This window comes from Vicugna pacos, chromosome 6 (genome assembly GCF_048564905.1).
Source record: "Vicugna pacos chromosome 6, VicPac4, whole genome shotgun sequence".
NCBI lineage: Eukaryota > Metazoa > Chordata > Mammalia > Artiodactyla > Camelidae > Vicugna > Vicugna pacos.
Window position 1 is genome coordinate 1,616,428 of NC_132992.1, and position 24,703 is coordinate 1,641,130.

General features: G+C 41.4%; 1 protein-coding gene across 1 annotated transcript in view; it reads right to left on the bottom strand.

The window, feature by feature from the left end:
* LOC140685368 (CD109 antigen-like) overlaps positions 1-16,290 on the bottom strand; it is a 212,073-nt gene extending 195,783 nt beyond the window's left edge. The window contains exon 1 of the mRNA XM_072962191.1: positions 16,165-16,290. Coding sequence (XP_072818292.1) covers positions 16,165-16,244 — 80 coding nt within the window. The 5' untranslated portion in view covers positions 16,245-16,290. The remainder of the gene's footprint in view (positions 1-16,164) is intronic.
* Positions 16,291-24,703: the final 8,413 nt, after the last annotated feature.

The window sequence follows — 24,703 nt, forward strand, 5'->3', positions numbered from 1 at the left end:
TTACCAACTAACAGAGTCATCAGTTCATCTTCAAATGTCATACCAAAATTTTGATCCAAATCTATCTCAGTTCTCTCCGTAAAGCAGAGAAGGGCTAGTCCACATACCACGTAGCGCTCTGGAGTCTGGATTCCTGTGTTTACTTCGTTCCTTGTCCTGCTCAACCCTAGGCAAAAGGGTTTCCAGGAAGGGGTTTCTCATTTTTAATATACTTTCTTTTGTATAGTTGGTTTACAATGTTGTGTTAGTTTCTGGTGTACAGCATAGTGATTCAGTGATTCCTTTTCATATTCTTTTTCATTACAGGTTATTACAAGATATTGAATAGAGTTCCCTGTGCTGTACAGAAGGTGCTTGTTGTTCATTTCATATATAATAGTATCTGCAATAATAGACTTTTAATCATCTTAGATTTTTTTCATTTTTTGAGTCCATCTTTATGTCCTAGTGAAGTTAGAAAATCTAAAATTGAGCGCAGTAATTTGATGTGAAGTTAGTTGAGTCAGGGCCAATGGGCACGGGAGTGACTGAATCAAGCATTCAGGTGCTTTTTGAATATGTATATCCTGATCTCCTTTTTTTTCCTGAAATGATTGCTATTTCTCCTCACTTCGGACCCAGGGCATCTAGGAATGGCCATCTGAAAACTGAAGGGAAACCAACAAAGCAAGATCTGAAGTCAATTCAGAGATCTCTTTGGCTTTTTGATCCATGTTTATGGTCATGATCAGATCAGAGGGGCAGAGGAGAGCCCAGGGGTCAGATCCCACCCACCACCTCTTTTTGCTGTCTGGGAGCTAAGAATGGTTTTTGTGTTTTTAATGGTGACATTTGACAATTATGCAGGTATGCGCACTATCCTTGATGTTGACTCCTGCTCAGCAGCGCCTAAAATATTTACTATCTGACACTTTAAGGGAAAATTCCCCAACCTTCCCTCTTGACAAATTTTTTTTTTCATAAGAAGAGGATCTTAAAGCTCTTGTGAAACAGTTATACTATTGGTAGGAGGGAACGTGGGTACGGAGTTCTCCGGGAAGCACTTCTGGCTGTAACCCACTTAGAATCTTCTGTCTGGAATCTGTCACTTAGGATGTTCTTTGTCACTAATTGTGTGGCTTCTTTCCTCATAAACCATGGATGGCCGTTTCCTCCCAAGCCAAAACATTTTAAAAACAAACAATTCAGATAGAGCAAAACGGAAGACAACGGGAGTTTGGTATTTACTGAGACAAAATTTTTTTTCATATATTCAGTTTTCAAAAAAAGGCAGAACTGAGAGCATCTTGGAGCAGCGCCCACCGTGCTCCACCCTGGAGGAGATGGGAGGTGGGAGGAGGGGTCAGGAGCTCCCCAGAAGCAGTTTAAAGTGAGACCCCCTCCAACTTCTCCGCTCCTGCCCCCAGGCACTGAGCCTCTCTGCCTTGCTGAGCAAATGCTCTCCCAGGGAGCACACACAGCCACCCCTCCGGGGCACCGACTGGGGAAACCAAGGAGCTGTTACAAAGCCCTCCATGCAGAAAGCTAAGCATCTCTCATCCGGTTGTTAAACCAAGTCTGAGGCAAGATCGGCTCCACCAAGAGGGGTGCTTAGACAAAAACAAATCAGACTAACACCTGGACTGCAAACCTAGCTGTAACGACTAGCATTGCTCTTGCAGGGCCACACAACCCCTGCGATAATCTTGTAGGGAAAAAATTCATGTGATTTGCCTCATTTTACCAGAAAAGCGGTGTGTTGTATGATTTAAACTATTGGCACCTAAGCGGATTAAGAACACTGCTTGAGGCTACGCTACCTAAAGAGAAATTCATGAGTTAGAAGATGTTGCTACTTAACTAAAAATTAATAAATTATTTTTTAAAGTAAATGCAACAACACCCGTAGCATGATTTGGTCAAGTTCTCACCTCTGGGGAATTCGCAAATTTTTTAAATATTTTGACCTCTGTGGAATAGCTGGCCAATATAAACAAATCACTTGATAATTAAATTTTTTTACACTTCTGAAACCTTTCTCATGATGTGTACTTTTTCACCTCTGTGTCTGACAATGATCTAAACTAATAATGGGTAAGACATAAGACTGTTTAATCATAAAAGCTATCTTTTACTGTGCTCTCAAAATTCTAAACATTTTCACTGTCATCGCTCATCTGCCAGGAAATTTGGGAATTTCTAGCCTACCGATGAGAAGATCTCATGTGCGAGGTATACATGATGCTTTCATAAATTCACAAAGAAAGTGGTTTTAAAGCAAACTTACCTACAAAAAAGAAACAGACTCACATACATAGTAAACAGTCTTATGGTTACCAGTGGGAAAGCAGGTGGGAAGGGGTAAGTTAGGAGTTTGAGATTTGCATATACTAACTACTCTGTCTAAAAATAGATAAACAAGTTTCTTGTGTACAGCACAGGGAACTATATTTAATACCTTGCAGTAACCCATAATGAAAAAGAACATAAAAACAGATATATGTATATGTATGTATGACTGAAACATTATGCTGTACGCCGGAACTGACACAACATTGTAAACTATACTTCAATTAAAAAAAAGTGGTTTAAATTCTTGCTATTGATGCCTTCTCTGTGATTCTGTCTACCAAGCAAAATAAAAATTACAAAGGTATTAATAAGGTTAATTAATAAACAGAAAATTCCATTCCCAAAGTAAGCTTCAGTACCGACAGTCTCATTTGCTTGGAATGTGTGACTTGCCCAATCTCCATCCACCTTCTCTTCAGAGCAAATAGACATGCACAGAGCACAGTCAGGCACCTTCTGTTCCTGACAGTGACTACTAGCAGGGAAGGGACCAGAGTAAAAGCATGTCTTATGCAAGATCAGGCTGATGGTAAACACTATGTTATAAACAATGAATAGCACTGTCAGGGTGGGACACGTGTGAGGCGCTCAAACAGGGAGGAGGAGGTCGAGGATCCACTTCCAGCACTTCCATGTCTTTTACCACTCCTATTTCTGACCTTTCTTTTGCCACTTTTCGTAGCATTGCCATCACTGGCAGGTAAAGGGGCAGCAATGTGACTTGGCCATGTGGCTGATGGGGCTACATTTCCCAGCACTGGAATGAAAAGGCACTGGAAGAGGAGCAGCATCAGCTGGAAGATGTGAACCGCGGTCCTGGCCTGTGCCCAACACTGACCAGGTGACCCTGGGTGACGCACTTAGTCTCTCTGAGCTTCCGGCTGTGTACTAATAAAATAAGGTTTTCTGATTCCACAAATATATCCAATATGAAATGTAACGTGAAAGTCAAACATAATAACATCTCACCTGCTTGTCTCAGGGAAACGTACAAGCACTGAACACTATGTGAATGTAAATGCACAGTTAAGAAAATCATTGAGGTTAAGCACTAAACTCAACATAGAGATAAATTTTTATGGATTTTCTAGGCCTTCCTCATTTTCAATTACAACACTGAATTAAAAGTTATTAGCTATGTTCCAGACCACCACCCCTGTGAATAAATCAACTAGGAAAGCACTGCCTGGATGCCCACTGTTGCCCGATGCTAAGCAGGGTGAGGGGTATAAAGGAGGCTGAACATGGGAGCCTTCTCCACTTACCAGCTAAGTGAGGAGAAACATTGGAAACCACCCGGGAATGGTACCAAGTCAGTACTCAAAGCCAAGATTACAGGCTATCGATCATAAACAGTGCAGGAATACAAAGAGGAGCTACAAGGAGTTGCAGTAAATAGGGAAGACTCTATGAAGGGGATGGGGCTCCAACTGGTTCCTGGGGTAATACTAAGCTATTTTAACTGAGAACTGGATGGAAAAAAGCTGGATCCTCCTGGCTTGTGATAAAGCACAGGCTACTCTAGGAGGCTAAGGCACATAATGATTGGAACAGATAAGGCAGGGCCAAAATGATGGAGGGCCGAGACTACCTGGATGAGAGATCTGGTTGCGGTAAGTCTTTGACTTGACTCTCGATGTTGGAGGGTCGAAACCGTAGGTGGACTGAAGGGTGGGGAGAGAACATCCAAGAGTTCAACAGAAGGAAACATTCAAGTATCAGGGATGAAAGCTCTCCATCAGAGTATCAGCAATCAGAATGGACACTTGAAACCAAGAATGTGCAGTTCCGGGAGCTGACAAAATGTGGAGGATGGTGCGAGACAGAGAAATCAGAGACCATTCCAAGGCTTTGGGTATCCAGGACCGGAAGAATGATTCTCCCACTGAGTAAGTAGAGATGCTGCAAGTGGAAGTCAGTTCAAGAAAAAGATAATGAATTCAGTTTAAGTCATGTTGAATCTGACATGTGAGCTAAGAGTAGGTGTTCTCTAAGAAGCTCAAAATTTGAAACTGAAGAACAGATCTAGAGTCTAGGATTAAGGATGCAGATGGATAAGACACAATAAATCAGCTTAAAGAAAACATACGCAAAACATTCTCAGACATAATTCTTAGCAACGTTCTCCTAGGGCAGACTACCCAGGCAATGCAAATAAGAACACAAATAAACAAATGGGACCCAATTAAACTCATAACCTTCCCCACAGAGAAGAAAACCATAAGCGAAACAAAACAATAATCTACGCTACGAATGGGAGAAAATACATGCAAATGATGCGGCTGACAAAGGCTTAATTTCCAGAATATGTAAACAGCTCATACAAGTGAGTAACAAAAAACAAACCCAACCCCAAAATGGGCAGAGGACCTGAACAAACAATTCTCCAAAGAAGACACACAAATGGCCAACAGGGACGTGAAAAAATACTATCACTATTATAAAAGAAATGCAAATCAAAACTACAATGAGCTATCACCTCACACCAGTCAGAATGGCCATCATTCAAAAGTCCCTGAATGACAAATGCTGAAGGTATGGAGAAAAGGAAACCCCCTACACTGTTGGTGGGAATGTAGTTTGGTGTAGACCTTATGGAAAACAGTATGCAGATTCCTCAAAAAACTAAAAATAGACTTACCATCTGATCCAGCAATCCCACTTCCGGGAATATATCTGGAAGGAACTGTAATGAAAAAAGACACTTGCACCATAATGTTCACAACACCACCCTATACAACAGCCAAGACTTGGAAGCAACCTAAAGGTAGCAACAGATGACTAGATAAAGAAATTGGGGTATATTTATACAATGGAATACTACTCTGCCATAAAAAAGAATAAAATAATGCTATCTGCAGCAACGTGGATAGACCTAGAGATCATCAGTCTAAGTGAAGTAAGCCAGAAAGAGAAAGAAAAATACCATATGATATCGCTCAAATGTGGAATCCAAAGAAGGAAAGAAAAAGGACACTATGAATTCATTTGAACTCAATACAGAAAGAGTCATACACATAGTAAACAATCTTATGGTTACCAGGGAAAGGAGGTGGGAAGGGATAAATTTGGGAGTTTGAGATTTACATGTTAGTTACTACACATATAGATTCAAAAAAAAGTTTTTTCTGTATAGCACAGAGTCCTACCAATATCTACTAACATCCTATAATGGAAACACCGCTACAGCTACCACCAGAGAAAGCAAAAGAAAGGTTAGGAGAGTCAGCTACCCCAGGCTAGAACCCAGTCCTCTGGGAGTCCTTGCCCGCGGCCAGACACTGCCCACTCAGGGCACCGCGCCCTCCTCCCAGGAGCCGGCTGACCTGAGGACGCACCTCCAGAGAACCTGGGGCAACAGAGGCTGCCCCAGGCCAGGCCACTGGGGAGATGGGAGCAAATGACTGGCTGGCAAGGGGGAGCCCCTCTCCTCCCACCACTGCTACTGCTGCTGCCATCCTCCCAGCCCCCTGACCACACTGAGCCCCTGGTCTTACTAAACTGGGTATACAGGGAACATATCTCAACATGATAAAAGTTATTTATAACAAACCTACAGCCAGCATCATACTCCACACTGAAAAGCTGAAAGCCTGTCTGCTAACATCTGGAACAAGACAAGGATGCCCACTCTCACCACTTCTACGTAATATAGTATTGGAAGTCCTAGTAGAGCAAATAGACAACAAAAAGAAATAAGAGATCCAAACTGGAAGAGAAGAGGTAAAGCTGTCACTGTATGTGGATGACATAATACTGTACATGGAAAACCCTAAAGGCTCCCCACAAAAATGACTACAGCTAATAAAAGAATTCAACAAGGCAGCAGAACACAACATCAACATATAGAAATCAGTGGCGTTTATTTACACAAAGGTAATAATCCCTTTGAAAACTGCACCCAGAAAAAATAAAAGTCTTAGGAATAAATCTGACCCAGGAAGTGAAAGACTTACATGTGGAGACCTACAAAACCCTGATCAAAAAAATTAAAGAAGACTTACAAAGAAATGGAAAGATAGCCCAGATTCTTGCATTGGAAGAATTAATATTGTTAAAATGACCATATGCCCAGAGCAACCTACAGATTCCTATCAAATCACCCAGGACATTTTTCACAAAACTAGAACAAATCACCCTAAAACTTACACGGAATCACAAAAGACCCAGAATTACCAAAGCATTATTGAAGAAAATGAACGAAGCAGGAAGGATAACCCTCCCAGACTTCACACGCTACTACAGAGCTACAATCCAACCAGCATGGTCTTGGTACAGAAACAGACCTGCGCATTGATGGAACAGGATAGAGAGACCAGACATAAACCCACGAACTTTCACTCAAATCATCTTTGACAAAGGAGGCAAGAACATATAACGGAGTGAAAACAGTCTCTTCAGCAGATGGTGTAAGGAAAACTGGACAGCTGCATGCAAATCAATGATATTAGAATACCCCTTCACACCATACGCAAAAAGAAATTCAAAATGGCTTAAAGACTTAAATATAAGACAAGACACTAAGTCTCTTACAAGAAAACATAAACAAAACATTATCTCACATACTTCTCAGTAATCTTCTCCTAGGGCAGCCTACCGAAGCAACAGAAATAAAAGCAAAAATAAACAAATGGGACCTAACTGAACTTACAAGCTTTTGCACAGCAAACGAAACCATAAACAAAACGACAACAAATGGGAGAAAATATTTGCCAATAATGCGACTGACAAAGGCTTAATTTCCAGAACATATAAACAGTTCATACAATAATAAAAAACAACCCAATCCAAAAACGGGCATAAGACCTAAACACGCATTTCTCCAATGAAGACATACAAATGGCCAACAGGCACATGAAAAAATGCTCAATATCTCTGTAAGACAAATGTAAATCAAAACTACAATGAACTCTCACCTCCTACCAGTCAGAATGGCAATCATGAATGAGAAATGCTGGAGAGGGTGTGGAGAAAAAGGAAGCCTCCTACACTGTGGCTGAGAATGCCGTTTGGAGCAGCCATTATGGAAAACTGTATGGAAATTCCTCAAAAAACAAAAAATAGACTTCCCATTTGAACCAGCAATCCCACTTCTGGGTATATATCTGGAGGGAATTCCAATGCGAAGACACCTGCACCCCAATGTTCATAGCAGCACTATTTACAATAGCCAAAACATGGAAACAGCCTAAATGTCCATCAACAGGTGACTGGATAAAGAAGATGTGGTGTATTTATACAATGGAATACTACTCAGCCATAAAAACCAACAACATAATGCCATTTGCAGCAACATGGATGCTCCTGGAGAATGTCATTCTAAGTGAAGTAAGCCACAAAGATAAAGAAAAATACCATATGAGATCGCTCATATGTGGAATCTAAACAAACAAAAACAAACAAACAAAAACAAAGTGTAAATACAGGACAGAAATAGACTCATAGACAGAGAATACAGACTTGTGGTTGCCAGGGGCGCGGAGGGTGGGAAGAGATAGACTGGGATTTCAAAACTGTAGGATAGATAAACAAGATTATACTCTACAGCACAGAGAAATATACACAAAATATTATGGTAGCTCACAGAGAAAAAAATGTGACAATGAGTGTGTATGTATGTCCATATATGACTGAAAAATTGTGCTGAACACTGGAATTTGACACAACGTTGTAAAATGACTATAAATCAATAAAAAATGTAAAAAATTTTGATTTCGGAGGGATTAATGATTAATTAATGACTAATGCAATCAGTATGATTAATTAATGATTAACACAATGTCATACATGGTATACAGTGCAAATAGATAGGCTGAAAGGATATTAATGTTAATCAAGGACACTGTGCATCTATGTAATTAGACATTTCATTGTTTGGTGCGTAATCAGTTGCGCTGTGCTGCCTAGAATGTATTGATTGCCAATTAACTTCAATGGTATTTATTCCACTGTTCAAACATAAAGCATTCAAACTAACCAAAAAAAACAAAAAAAGGCAGGATTCCCCCAACATCCCAAGATGGTCCCCCTCACCCCTCAGACTGTCCCCCTTTACCACAGGATCCCCCCTCACCCCTAATGCACCCCTACCCTAAGCTGACACCTGACACCCTCACCCCACACATGGGGCTGGGAATTCTGGGCTCTGGCCACTATGGCGACTGCCACCAGCAGGGGATCTGGCCTAGTGTGAGGCAGCACAGCCAATGTCTGAGGCTACAGGGCGCAGCAGGCCAGGCTGGAGGCAGCTCCAATTCCCCCTGGGTGCCCTCAACCCCGAGCCCTGTGCCTCATCTGAGCCTGGGGGTCAGGGTGGTCCCAGGCTGCCCACCACTGCCCTGTGGGCCTTGGGTGGTTGACATCCCAGATGGTGATCCGGACCCTGAGGGCTGAGGCGCTGGGCACTATGACCTGTTGGGGGATGAGGGTGCAACTGAGCCCAGGGATGGATAGCAGGTGGTGGGCTGTGTGAGGGGCCTGGGTTCAGCCCAGGTGGGTGCAGGGACCATGCACATTCGTGCCAGGAGAGGGAAAAGGGACAGGAGATTAGAAAGTGTCCATGTTGAGAACCCAAGGCTGGAGAACCAAGCAGGCAGCTGCGCTGGCCTGGCCACCTTGGAATCTACCATGACCCTGGTCCCTTGCATCAGAGGAGACTTACTGTTGAGGGACCAATGAGATGTCCCCTGCCTGCCTCCTCCCACCCTCCCCCCACCATGATATACTTTACAGGCAATTGAAGTGATTCTGACAGGTAATTTTAATCACTGATAATTGTTACATTCTCTGCAGATCAGGCCCTGCAAGAGATCAGTCATGGTGAACGTGGCAGGGCTCCTGCTTTGAACCCCAGCCTGGGACAGAGGAGGACCTGCCCAGGAAACATCCTCTTAACTCTCACCAAAAGGCACTGTAGTAGAAAAGAACAAATCTGACTCCATATTAAATCTGTTTCTTTTCCTTCTACCCTGTGCCCTGTTTTCTAGGCTTACTCTTGCTGGCTCTGCACCTTTTGTAAAACAATGTTGCCTTTAGCCTGAAATGCATAGGAGAGCCTATTCTCAAGGCTCTGACCTTTAAGGATGTGAACACTTTGCACTCCTATAGAGACAACAAGTTGCAGAATAGAAAGTAAAGTTTGTTTTGTTGGAGGTTTTACAAGGCACCATGACCTGACCCACTTGGACAGCTGGAAAGGATTCCAAGAACAAAGAAATCCTACACCAAGAAGTTTGCGACAACCAACCACAGCACCTCCCCTCTTCAGTAGAAAAGAAGCCTGAAGTCTGACTTGGGGGAAGATGGTTCTCCAGGACATCAGTCGGCCATTATCTTGGTCTGCAGCTGTCCATGTGGTGTCAGGTCATGGTGCCCCTGTAAAACCTCTAACAAAACAAAACTTTTTCTATTCTGAAGCTTGTCTTTATAGCAGTACATAAGTGTTAAATCCTTAAAAGTCAAAACCTTGAAAACAGCTCTCCTGTTTACCAGACAGGCTAAAGGCAACATTGTTTAACAAAGGGTGCAGAGCTAGCAAGACTAAGCCTCAAAAACAGGGCACAGGGTTAAAGCCAAAAGAACAGATCTAATGTGGAGTCAGATTTGTTCTTTTCTAATACAGAATCATCTATTCTTATGGTTTAAGTTTACAAGAATAAAGCTTAGCCTTTTCCCATTTTAAATTGTGCAATTCAGTACCATTAAGTGCACTCACAATGCTGTGAGCCCAACACCACTGTCTATTTCAGACTATTTCCTTCCTCAGAGTAAAAGCTTGTAACCGAAGCACACACCATGTACTCCCTCCCCCAGCCCCTGACAAAAACTAAGCCCCTTTCTCTCTCTCTGACGCTTTACCTATCCTGGAGGTTCCCTATCACTGACATCATACAAAAGGTGGCTTTTTCTGTCTGCCCAAATCTCGTAAGTGAGGACTGGTGAATTTTTTTGTTTTTACATGAATTAACATTGTTATGTTTTGAGAGGAAAATCCAGACAGATTAAAGATGAGACGTACAAAATGAAGCCCTTTTAGTAACTGTGCATAATCTCAGGGTAGACACTACTGTTCCCCCTGTGACACCACAGCCAGAGGACAGAAGGGAGATGCTTAGCTATTCCTGTGGCAAAACCACCACCAAACACATCAAAAAACAAGCAAAAGCCCAGAAAAACAGCTGGAAAGACAAACCACAACCTGAAATAAGTGTTCCTCATAACCCAATGTTGGAGAAAAGTTTCAAATCCCTGTGGTCCAAAATCCTCTTGAAATCCAGTGTTCCCAACAGAAACTGAACACACATAGGCAGTTCCAATGAGAGGCAGTGCAGGTGGCCAGTGTGTGCTAGAGATGCTCGACCTGTCAGGTGAGGACACAGGCAGACGGACATACTGCGGGACAGCACTGGTCACCATCACGCTGGCAGGTCTTTAGCCTGGTGACAATGTAAGGAGGCAGTAGCCCCAGCAGGTCCCCTGGAGGGAAGAGTTAACAGACACTTCTCTCCAGGGGAATAGGGTACAGAGCACATCAAAGGGCCACAGTTGCATCCGTGCCTCAGCAGTGCTGATCCTTAGAGTTCATCCCACTAAAGTCCTTGCACAGCTATTCAAAATGTCTTTTCAAGGGTGTTCATCACATCACTGGTTGAAACAGTGGGAATTAAAGCAACACTAAGGTTTGATGGAGAGGGAATGGGGTCCATCAGTTCTGGTTCACGTGGATGAATGAATGCGGTGCAGTTGGAAAAGTGGATGTCGGGTTTCTACTCGATGTCAAGGGAGGCCTCAGGGTGGAAGTACACAGACAGACTGTCTGCATCCTGGGTCCCATCTTCACGACCACATGTGTGTGAAATCAACATAGATGTAAATGAATCTGATTGTGACTCCCAGGAGCGCAAATAAGGCAGCCGTGGAGTCCCCAGCCATGCAGCAGTGACTGCTCCCATCCGCCAGATTATCCTGGGAAACTGCGACCACTCTAACCTGCGCCCGGGGAGGCGAAAAGACGCTAACCACTGTCCCCAGTTTTCTTAATAAATTAGAAATTTCTTGTCCAGCTTACTAGCCAAGAATTGTGCATATGAGCTAATGGCCAATAACTGTGCATATAAGCTAAATCAAAGGAGGAATTTCTGAAGTTCATGACTGGCTGTTTTTGTGATGTGATATGGATCTCCTTGAAGGCTATTTGTAATCACTTGTCATTTAGTGTTTCCAATGTTGTAAATACCTCGGAATGTTTATTTTGGGTGGTGACTATTATTGATAATGGTGCATTATTCCAAAAAAGAGCTGGATAAAGACTTCGAATAGTTTATGAAAGAGGTATGTTTCTATTTTTAAAAGCTATATTGTATTCATATTCTTTTCCATTATAGGTTACTACAAGTTATTGAATATATAGTTTCTTGTGTTCTATAGAAGAAACTTGCTTTTATCTATTTTATACGTAGTAGTTCGTATCTGCAAATCTCAAACTCCCAGTGTATCCCTTCCCACCAGTAGACGCATGTTTGTGTATGGCTGGAACGTTGTGCTGTCCACCAGAAACTGACACAACATTGTAAACTGACTGTACTTCAATTTTAAAAAACTATACTGTAAGTTCGTCTCATAAGCAACTCCTTCAGTTCTCTCTTTCATCTGTAAGATAGTCAGTCAGTCTGTCACCGAGCTCTGTCACCTATGTCTCAGGAACATATCTGTCATCCCTCTAGTTCTCTCCCTCTTTACTGCCACCGTCCTCACCCAGGACACTGTCATCTCACCTAGGCCACTGAGACAGTTCCCAAGGACTGTCCCAGTGTTCCTTCACCACAGTGCAGCCAGCCTGGTCTGTGACATAAATCAGACTCTATTCCTCCCCAATATAGAACACTCCGTTGGCCTCCCATCACATGAGAATAAACTCCAGACTCCTTGCAGTTTATAAAGCCCTGGATGGGTTTGCGAGTGTCCAACTCGCTGACTTTATACCACTCTTCCCCCTTGTCCATTCGTGCTACAGTGGCCTTTCTTCTCCCCCAGACTTCCCAAGCTCATTTCATGTTAGGAGCTTTGAACTAACTCTTCCCTCTGCTAATAATGCTGTTTGTTTCCTTGTTCTTTACCTGGTAGGTGAATATTTCTCCTAAAAAATCACTACCTGAGAGAGGTTATTTTCTGTTGATCCAGTAGAAGAGTAACCAAGTCATTTCTTAGTACACTGTGTCCTTAATTCTCTACGTAGCACTTGGAACCACTCACTGTTTGACTTCTTCAGCTCGATTTTCTGCCTCCCATAAGAATGAACCGTCCATGGCATGATGGGTGTATTTTTTGTATTGAAGTGTGGTTAATGTACAAGATTATATTAGTTTCAGGAGTACCACATAGTGAGTCTATATTTTTGTAGATTATACTTCACTTAAAGTGATTATAAAATACTGGCTGTATTCCTGTGCTGTACAATAAATCCTTGTAACATTTATTTTATACATAGTAGTTTGTACCTTTTAATAGCTACCAAAATTAGAAATGTAAAACGAAGACGAAATCTCCTCACCCAAAAATGAGAATGTTAACAACCATTTACATAAATTAAAAATAAATGAAAATAAATGTTCATTAAAAGATGTAGACTATGATTTAAAAATGTTTGTCTTCCCTTCGTCTCAAAACCCCCTAAAATAACAAAGGAATAAAAAGGCATAAAAAGTACAAAGAGAACAGGAGATGAAGTGACTACAGAGAGGAGATGTCAGAAAACTCTAGAAGACAGAACGTTGATAGACAAGGAGTAACTAAGAAAAAATGGCGCTAAACCTAAGTTCCTGCGGCAGAGCGTTCAGCAATAACCAGCCAACGCCTGATGGTGAAACCCTAGAAAAGGTCAGAAATGAAGTCACTAGTCGCCCCTGAAGGCGTGGGCACAGGGTAAAGTGGAAACCAAGCCTTTCCTTCTGAATGGACAGCCCAGGATCACCAGACATTTGACAAAAGTCTAAGATGAAAGCAAAAAAGAAAACCTGGAGAAAACTGAGACAATACACAAGAAGAAAAGGATCACAGACTGTGTTAAAACTTTAAGATGGAAGGCACGGGATGGCTGGTTGTGCTCCTGAAGCTGAGTGTCACCTGATGAGGTGCATGAAGAACACGGCATCACTTTTGGTGGTGATGTTCCTGCCAAACTGAAGGCTATTGCACAAAATAATTGGCTGCAGTCTTCAAAAGTATCAAGGTCATGAAAGTCAAAGAAAGACTGAAAAAACTTTTCTGACTAAAGGACACTAAAGAGATGTGACAAATGCAACACACATTCTTTGTTTGTTTTGGTTTTGGGGGGGAGGTAATTAGATTTCTTTATGTATTTTAACATTAAAATTAATTTTATTTTTTATTGGAGGTACTGGGGATTGAACCTAGGACCTTGTGCACGCTAAGCACCCACTCTACTGCTTAGCAACACATTCTGAAGTGTATCTTTTTTTTTTTTTACTATAAAGGATATTACTGGAATGATTGATGAAATTTAATAAAGGTCTCAGGATTGGGTAATATGAATGATTTATGTTCACTTTCTTATTTTGATGGTTGTGTTGTGATTATGTAGGAAGATGAACGAAGTACCCCATTAAGTGTATGGGGGTGATAGGGCATCAGAGGTTGGTAACTCACTCCCAAATGGGAGTTAATAAAAAAAAGTTCTTTATATTGTACTTGGAATTCTGTAAATTTCAGATGGTTTTAAACTAAATAAAAATAATACTTATTTGTGCTTTTAAGGGGGAAATGAATAACCATTCTTACACATGGGTCTAAAAAACTTCAAATGTAACTAATAAGATGTGTTTTGCAATGTTGTAAGAGAGTAAAAAGCCAATCATCTGGAGATCACCAATTCATTCATTAAAAATGATCCTGAAATTGCTTTTACTCCTCCTCCCCCTGAATGCAGGCTTCTGTAAGAGCCAGCACTTTGAATAGGAATGTTTCAACCATACACAAAAATAGAAAAATGCAATAGAAACAGTAGAGCCAACACCTAGATATCACACAATGTTAACATTTTCCCATATTTGCTTCAGCTCATTTTTTAAATGAAAACTTTATTAAGACATTCACATGTCATATAATCCCCCCACTTTAAGTGTATAATTTCACGGTTTTCAGCATAGTCATAGATTTTGTCATCATCGTCACAATACATATTACAACATTTTCATTACCTCCAAAGGAAACCCCATATCCTTTAGCTATTATGCCCTGTCTCCATGTCTATGCCCCAACAACCACTAACCCTCTTACTGTCTCTGCAGGTTTCCCTATTCTGGACTTCCACATGAATGCAATCATACAACATGTGGCCATTAAAGTCGGCTTCTTTCACTTAGACTGTTTGTCAGGTCCATTCATTCAGAGTGCTGTGAAGCACTCTGTTCCTGAAGAGGATGAAAATTTTTTTTTTAATGAAGTTTAACTAGTCTTTGTACCTAGCTAGCATACTTGGTAAAACATTCCCTCAATGCATTTCTAAAATTATGACCTAATTCGAACACGTTTCTGAAATAAATCTGCTTGTAAGAGTAAAATACACTAAACTTCCAAAATTGTTAACAACACTAATTAAGGAAAACAGGGAGTTAAAAAAGGGGTCCCGCAACTGAAACAGATTCTCAGTCTGCAACCTCAAGTCCGACTCTAGTTGTGCGACCTTAGGAACCGGCTTCACCTCGAAATACATTCTCATCTGAAGAAGAGACCTGCCCTTCCCTCTCCGCAAGGCGGTGGACACGAATTTTCATAAATAGTTTGCTTCCTTCATTCAACACGAAAGACACACTCACATGAAACTTAAGGTGTAAGGGAGCCTACACATCCACAAGTCTCCGTCAGCACAAAATATGACAGGTAGCTGGTTCTAAACAAAACAAAACAAAACAAAACACACCTTCCCCCCCGTTCGACAAACGCTTCTCAGGGATCTGGAGCCACACAAGGGAGCCTGTATGCGGTTTGCAAGAACTCCATCAGGGCTGCACACACACTGAGCACTAAAGGAGTAACTGGGAAAGTCCACAGCCATTGTATTACAACGTCTAGGTGCCTTTATGCTAGTACCAGAGCTCACACGCGGTAAAAGGAGAAAAAAGTCAAATTAGGCCCAACTCCAAACGACCCCTGCAGAAATCAAGACAGGAACGCCGACTTATCCTTCCTGAAGCGGGAACAGTACCACATCAACATCCACTTTAAAACTTCAAGATTGAAACACTCCACACCAACACTACTGCCGCTCATACTGCTTAGAAAGGCTGCGCAGGAGAGCAGCCCTGGCAGCACGGAAGGGGCTCAAGCAAAGCCGGCCGCGGAAAACGCAGGCGAGGGGGGCAAACAAGATGATTTCGGGGCTGTGCACACACGCCGCTGCCGACCGCTTTCCAGACCACGGCCCCGCCGCGAGCTTCTCAGGACTTACTGGCTTCCCAGTCGGACGTCAAGGGAAAGCCGCGCGGGGAGCACCCGGGGGTCGGGGCCCTGTTACGGTCCTCGGAGTCCCTGAGTGCCCGGGTCCCGGCCTCCACCTCCCACCCCCTCGCCACTCCCCTACTCAACGCGCCCAGCGAGGGCCGGCCCGGGAAGCGCCACGAGTAACGCCCCAGCGCGAGCCGCCTGGCTCCGCCCGAGACCCCCGGTGCGCGGACGGCGGGGCAATCCTGCTGGGGTCGGGGCCGGGCTCGCGGTTGGGGTCGCGGGTCCGGGGCCTACGCCGCAGCTGCGCCCGCCGATGCCGGACGGGGGAACGCGCGGGCGGGCGCGGCCGGCAGGCGGGGCGCGGACACTCACCACAGGACGCCGGGGGAGCCCTCGCCGGTGTAGCAGGTTGCTGGAGCGCCGCCCACGTCGAACACCTGCCCACGCACCATCTCGGGGCCGCACCGCCGCCGCCGCCGCGCTGGACAAGAAGCTCCGCGGCCGCCGCTCGGCCAACACCGCGCCTCCCGGAGGGACTGCGCTGCCGCCGCCGCCGCCGCTGGCCGGAGGGAGCAAGGCCGGCGGGAGCAAGGCCGGCGCGGCTCGCGAGAACCGCAGAACCGCCAGCTGCTCCGACATGCTGCCGCCTGACCGCCTGGCAAACTGACCTTAGGGTGGGTGGAGGGAGGGGCGGGGCCAGGAAGCGTGCACTCGGATTGGCTCTCGTGTCCCTGGGGGCGGGTCTGGTGTCCCTACAGATTTGTAACCTTTTTGCCTATTAGGATTAATTCTGCTGTGAATATTTGTATACAAGTTTTTTTTTTACACCAAAATTGTTCATTGTAATTTTATTTGAACTTAATAGAAGAAAAAAACTAAAACAAAACTGGAGAAATTACTGCATTTCAAATGAATGTATCTTTGTGATGGGAAATCAGTAAGTAAATAAAATTATGAAATGCATTAAGAGGTTGTGAAATAAATTAAAGACATTATGTATTTTCTAAATTCTGTATTTCCAATTTAGAAATTATCTATTGAGTCTGTTTTGAAAAGTTAACAGATTCTCTTCTACCACTGTTCTCCCCAACTCAAATTTTGAATAGTTATATATTTTAAAAACATTGTTCATGCTTCCAATATTTCAAGTATAGTTGGTGACTATAATTCCTATGGTTTCTAAACATGTTTCAAATTTAGAACACATTCACAATTTAAAGTTAAAATAACAGAATGCTGTACATTGAGAAGTTTCACTTCCACCCTTACGACACCTTAGTTCCCCTACCATCATTAGATAACTACTTCGTTTCTTATATGGTATTTCCAATGTTTCAGATACAAGCAAAAATGAAAATATACCTTATTTCCCACTTTTCTCACAATTATGCATTATATCATAAGGTTCTGCTGTGAACATTTGTATACAAGCTTTTGTGGGGAAATATGTTTTCATTTCTCATAGCTGTATACCTGAGATTGTCATGGCTGGGTTTTGATTCTTGAAGTAACGAGAGGGCAAAGTTTACTTATTGAAGATTGCCTCCCTGCAGGAGGAAGACTGGCCTTCCTCAAGACTTCATGGGCACTGACCGCAGCCAAGGCACACAGGTGTCAAGGCTGGTAAGTGCTACTCATTGACTCAGCCATGGGTCTGCTGAGCATTACAGCGGCAACCACAGCTTGTGCCAGCCCTGACCAGCAGGAGAGAGGCTGGTGCTTCCCTCATCTGGAGTGCTCCCCTCATCTGGAATGCTCATCCCGTGGAGAAGCTGGACCTGGGGCCTGCGTGTCACAGTGCTGGTTCCAGTCCCTGCCTACACTGGGCCTGGGCTTCTCTGATAATACCGTATAAAGCATCTGCCTGCTTCTCCAATTCTCAGGGCAGTGGTTTGCCCTGCGACCTCAGTTCTCTGATGGGTCTAGGAAGAGTTGTTTCTTTTCGGTCTGTTCATCTTTTCTTGTTTTGAGGATGGGAGGGATGACTTCCAAGCTCCTCGTACCCTAGACTAGAAACCAGAAGCGTATGATTTCTGTTAGTTTCTTCTCACCTCCGTAGCTTGTCTGTGTTTGACTTTGGCAATGAGCACTAGCAGCCCATGCCAGCGCACCATTTGGGAGGGCAGGGAGTCCCTGAAGACAGACCTTTCTAGTCCCTCTCCCTGCCGGTGACTTCAGTGGCAGTCGAGGCCCCACTCCCAGGCTCACTGGCCTCCTTCTGTCCTCTGCTTAGCCCTTTCGCTCCACCCCTACCTTAGTCTCTCTGTAGTGGGCATCTGGGGTTTGCTCTTGGGACAGGTTAGAGTAAGCCTTCCCCAGGTGATGAGGGAAAGTCAGACAGAGTAACAGGCATCTGGGTACAACATGCAGGAGTGAGAAGGACAAAGACGTTCAAGTTCTCTCAAGAGATATCAAGTTTTCAATTTCTGTTCCACTGCTTCCTATATCATCTCTGAAAAGCTACTTAAAACCTACTAGGCTTCAGTTTATCTTAAAAAAAAAATTAAACCAGGATAATAATACTAAGCACTAAGATGGTTTCAGGCAATGGGGAAACTGGGCTGGAGCTGAAGTTTGGTCAGTGTGTTGTGCAGATGAGATATATATTGGGATCCCTTGGTTAGAGGTCAGAGCATACAAGATGGGCAGAGAATCACCTAACTTCAGGAATAGGGTATATGAAGGCCAGGCCCCCGGTGCACGGCCAGCCCAGGTCTGCTGTGGTTGGGTGCAGAATAGGAGTTTAGGGCCAGTGGAATAGCTACTACTGCAGCTGAACTGCCTGAGCTCCCCCGATCCAGTGGAGAGCGTGGGTGAACAAATGTCATCTCAGTAATTCACTGACATCCAGGGCCTGAGCAACCCAGCCTGAGACCCCTATAACTGAGTTTACCATCAAGGGAGGGAATGTTTGTCTTCCCCCTTCCAGAAACAGCTGAGCTCTTAAGGACCGATGCTGCTGGTGGGCACACAGCTAGGCGTAATGGTACCTCAGTGGTAGAGCTGCAACTAGAGAGATGGCCAGAGATAGGACTGCTGGCAATGCCTAGATGGGTGTGGATGCTGGGAAACCACTTTCTTGAGGCCTCCCAAGATTATCTTGCAAAGGGAGTTCCTGCGCACATTCCTGCTCAAGCCGGTGAGATCCCACTGTCAATGTGCACGTGAGTCCATTTGTGCCCACCTGCCAGTGAGGGTCAAGGACACCTGGGCAATGCCAGGATTGGAAAGAATTTGCACTGAATTGTTTGAATGTCATCTGGTCAATATTGGATATATGCTAAATGGGGACTCTGCCACATAATCATGGTTTCTAAGGGCTGGGACAAGTGCACTGAGGCCTCCTGGGATCCTGTCTTATTGTTTGTGTATATGTGTACACACACACACACATACATACACACATATATTATTGAAGGATAGTAAGTTCACAATGTGTGTCAATTTCTGGTGCATAGCACAATGCTTCACTCATATATGAACATACGTGTATTTGTTTTCATATTCTGTTTCATCATAAGTTACTGCAATGTATTGGATATAGTTCCCTGCGAGATACAGCATGAACTTGTTTATCTTTTCTATACGTATCAGTTAGTATCTGCAAATCTCTATCAGAAAAGGAAAGTAAAGAAACAATCCCTTTTAAAATTGCATTCAAAAAAATAAAATATTTAGCAATAAACCTGACCAAGGAAGTGAAAGACATATGTGGAGAAGCACAAAACACTGACTAAGGAAATTAAATATGACCGAAAGAAATGGAAAGACATCCCATGTTCTTAGATTCAAAGAATTAATATTAAGATGGCCATACTACACAAAGCAATCTACAGTTTTAAAATCCCATTCATATTAAATTACCCAGGACACTTTTCACAGAACTAGAATAAATTATACTAAAATTTAAATGGAATCACAAAAGACCCAGAATTGCCAAAGCAATACTGAAGAAAAAGAACGAAGCTGTAGAAATGACTCGCAGACTTCAGACATTCCTATAGAGCTACAGTCATCAAGACAGCATGGTATTGGTACAAAACCAGACATATGGATCAATGGAACAGAAGAGAGAGCCCAGAAATAAATCCACAAACTTTTGGTCAATTAATCTTTGACAAATGAGTCAAATACATACAGTGGAGTAAAGACAGTCTTTCTCAGGCAGTCTGTGAAGTTATTCTCTACTTTTAATAAGCTATATAATCAGGGAGAATCTTTATGAGAAGCTGGATCATCTACATAAAATACTTCAGTGTTGGAAGAGGCTTTCTTCTCTTTTTAAGGCATGGCGGACTATGGAATTTTAAAAGTATTTAACACTGTAGACGGAAGAGAGGGTGCATGAAGGGCAACCAAGGGCACGAAAAAATTTTTAATGACTTTCCTAAGAAGAAATAGATTGTTCCTAGAGAGATTCACCAAGTAACTTGATGGAATGAATGAGAAAACTGCACTTATCTTACCAGAATGAAGAAATTCAGCGTATAGTAAATGTTACTAGTCAAACCAGCGTTTTGTTTTGGACCAAAAAGACAGTATTTGATTCTTGAAACTACCTACCTTACTAATGTACTAAATGAATATATTTAGTGTATGTGTGTGTGTGTGTGTGTGTATACACTCACACACACACACGTATTTATATAAAACATATACAGTAGATATAGACTTAGTATGTATAACATAAGCTTTAAACTATGTATTATTTAAAACCACTTATTAAAGCATTCATATTGAACAAAACAGCAATAAAACTACATGATCATTCTGTGATCAACCTCCCTTGGGAAACGGTGCTCTGCTGAACAGCCAGAGGGCCGATCCAATACAATGGAGGTAAGAGCTGCACAAAACGCAGCCTGAGCTTTAGCTTAAATTATGATTGCATCAAAAATAAAATACCTAGGAATAAACTTAACACAGAAGGTGAGAGATCTTCACACTATTAACTGTAAGGCACTGATGAAAAAACTGAGGACAACAATAAATGAAAAGTTACTTTGGGCTCGTGGATTGGAAGAATTCATATTGTTAAAATGTTCATGTCACTTGAAGCAATCTACAGGTTCAATGTAATCTCTACTAAAATTCCAATGAGATATCCCCCAGAAACAGAACAAACAATCCTAAAATGTGTATTAAGCCACAAAAGACCCAAGTAGCAATCTTAAAAAACAATCTTGAGAAAGATGAACAAAGCTAAAGGTATCACGTTGATTTAAAATGCTACAGAGCTACAATAATCAAAACAATATAATACAGACCTTAATAAGGACAAATAGATCAACGCAATAGAACAGAGAGCCCAGAATTAAACCTGCATATCAGTGATCAATTGGTTTATGACCAAGAAGCCAGGAAGGGTGTGGGGAAAGGACAGCCTCTTCAATCAATGGTGTTGAACAAAATGGACAGAAACCTGCAAAGAGTGAAACCAGACCCTATTTTATACCATTGACAAAAATCAACCAAAATGGTTTAAAGATTTGAACGGAAAACCTGAAATTATCAAACTCCTATGAGAAAACACATCAGTAAATTTCTTGACATTGATCTTGGTTATGATTCTTCAAATTTCACACCAAAAGCAAAGACAATACAAGCAAAAATAAGTAACTACATCAAACTTCACAATTTCTGCACGGCAAACAGAATAATAAGAAATGAAAAGGCAACCTATGGAATGAGAAAAAATATTGGCAAATTATATCACTGATAAGGACTAATATCCAAAATACACGAACTCATACTACTCAATCCAAAAAAACAAACAATATGATTAATAAATGTGCAAAGGAACTGAATAAATATTTTTCCAAAGAAGACATACAAATGGCCAGTAGGGACATAAAATGCTGCTCCACGTCACTAATCATCAGGGAAATGCACATCAAAGTGACAAAGAGGTATCACCTCACACCCGTTAGAGTGGCTGTCATCAAAAAGACAGACACAACCTGAGTTGGAGAGGATGCAGAGATTAGGAAACCCACATACACTGTTGGTGGAAATGTAAGTTCGTATAGCCATTATGGAAAACAGTATGGAGGTTCCTTAAAAAAAATTAAAAACAGAACTATCATATGATTCAGCAATTCCACTTCTGGGTGTACATCCACAGAAAGTGAAAATAGAATTCAGAGAGGTATCTGCACACCCATTGTCATGCGGCATTATTCCCGATAGTCAAGAGACAGAAACTAAATGACCACCCAAGGATGCACGGATATGGAAGTCACACACACTCAAGTGGAATATTAACCAGCCATGACAAAGAAGGAAAGCCTCCTATTTTCCAAACAACACGGATGGAACTTGAGGGCATTATGCAAAATAAATAAGCCAGACTGCGTGGTATCAGGCAGATGAGAAATCTAAAAAAGAAAAAGTGAATTTCAAAGAAATAGAGAGTAGAAAAGTGACTGCCAGTGAATGGAGGGTGGGGAAATAATGAGAGGCTGGTAAAAGGCTAGAAACTTTCAGCAATGAGAAGAATAAGCTTTGAGGATCTAATGTTACATATGGTGACTATAGTTGACAACACTTACTGTATAATTAATGCTTCTCAACCAACAACAACAAAAAAAAAGACAAATATTTGAGCTGATGTGTGTTAATTAACTACGTGGAGAGAATCCTGTTACTGTGAGTATGTGTATCAAACCACTGTGACATACAGTATGTTTTCTACACGTATCTGTCAATTATGCTTTACTAATACTGAAATTTTAAATGTAAAAATAAAAATCAATGAATGAGATTTTACCATCTTTTTACCTGATTTTCCCAGTTAGTAATTAGCCTAGACATTATTTATTCTGTAAACAGTTAACCAATCCTAGAAGTCCACCTCAATCCAACATATTACTAAGACCAATTTGATCCAGACTCTCTGATAAAAACTGGGGTTGAAAACAAAGTGAAAATCCTACATATTATGGTGAATTGATAGAAATTTCAATACTCATCCTGTTGTAATTGTTGGTTGTGAAAACTCTGGCAAGTCACTTAGGTAATATGAATCTCAATATTCACGTGTATTTATTTGAAGTTACAAGAAGCAGCATTGGGTTTGGGGAAGAATTTTGCAAACTGGGAAAAGCATCTATGGAAAGCAAGTATCTTACTTGTCTTGAATGAAACAAATAATCCTTTATTATTTTGTTATTTATTGGATGGACAGGTATTTAGCTTGGTGAAAAGTATTTTGCACATAAATAATAAGATGTACCCAAATGGCATTCACTGATACCTGTTTTAAAGATTTCTATTATCAATAAATTAACTATATTTTAAGGCTCTGATACTTTAAGCCTAATGCACTGCTTATTGAATACACAGTATTTCTAAGGTCTTTCAGAATCTTCAAGATTTTATTTTTATTTCTGCTTCATCCATCTTTAACAGTTGTCTGTCTATGAAGGGTAATGCTAGAATATTTACTTAATAAGAATACCCCGTCCATCTTTTATACTTAATGATTAATGCACACCCAATACAATTCATATTTAAATTCCTTTAATGCTTTTCCATTTAATTTTTAAAGTACAACAGTTGAACCATTGGGAGAAATCACTTACTAACACAGAGAACTTTATTTTAGTATTCTCTGTGTCATATAATTCAGGCATAGAGTTAAAGAGAAGTTTGTAAAAACCCCTACTGAAACCACAATCATTGTTACTTTTTTACAAAGAGCTGTTGGTGTTTTGAGTTGCCTTTCCCTTGAATATCAAAAACTACCAGTGGGAATATGCAGGTGCATTTACACAAATGGCTGCCCTTGATGAAAACACAGAAGTTCATGTGATCTTCAACTTACTTTCTCAGTTATATACAAAAGTGGAATTTTTAAAAAAAACTTCTATTGAAGCATAGTTGACTTACAATGTTAGTTTCTGGCGTATAGCAAAATGATTCAGTTATGCATATACATACATCTATATTTTTTCTTTTCAGAGTCTTTTCCACTTTATATGACAAATATTTCACCACAGTTCCCTGTGCTCTACAGTAGGTCCTTGTTGTTTATCTGTTTTATATATACTAACTTGTGTGTTAATCCCCAATCCCTCATTTAGCCCTCCCTGCCTGAAAAATGGATGCTAAAATATTGTGATAGGCATAAGACTGTACAAAAAAGGAACAGTAAAAAGAAAGTTAAGCAACCAAACAGCAACTTAGCCACTTCTATCTAATCCTTAGACAGATGTGATTTTTAAATTTAATTTTACAGAAATCATCAAACAAAAAATGGTATTGTAAGTTATTATTGTTTGCTGCAAACAATATAACTTTACTACAGGAAACATTAAGGAAACAGACTTTTACTTCTATGGTTGACAATACAGCTCTACTTATACATACTACCATTACTCAAAGCATCTGATGTAATTGTTATCACACGTTTATATCTGGTGTTATTATATTATTTTGGTAGTATTGTCTCAATATTTCTTTAATTTATTGGATATATATTAAGAAATATTTATTATTATATACATTATTTTGGTTGCTGCTCCCACAATTACAATCACACAATCATAAAGAGCTTATGCAGTCGCTTTTAAAATAGCACCCAAATGAATAAAATACCCAGAAATAAATCTAACCAAGGAGGTGAAAGACTTACACGTGGAGAACTGCAAAACATTGATTAAGGAAATTAAAGAAGACTTAAAAAAATAGAAAGATATCCCATGCTCCTGGATTGGAAGAACCAGTGTTGTTAAAATGAACACACTGCCCGAGGCAATCTACAGATTTAATGCGACCCCTATCAAACTACCCAGGACGTATTTCACAAAACTAGAACAAATCATATTAAATTTATATGGAATCACAAAAGTCCCAGAATTTCCAAAGCATTACTGAAGGAAAAGAAAGAGGCTGAAGGAATAACCCTCCT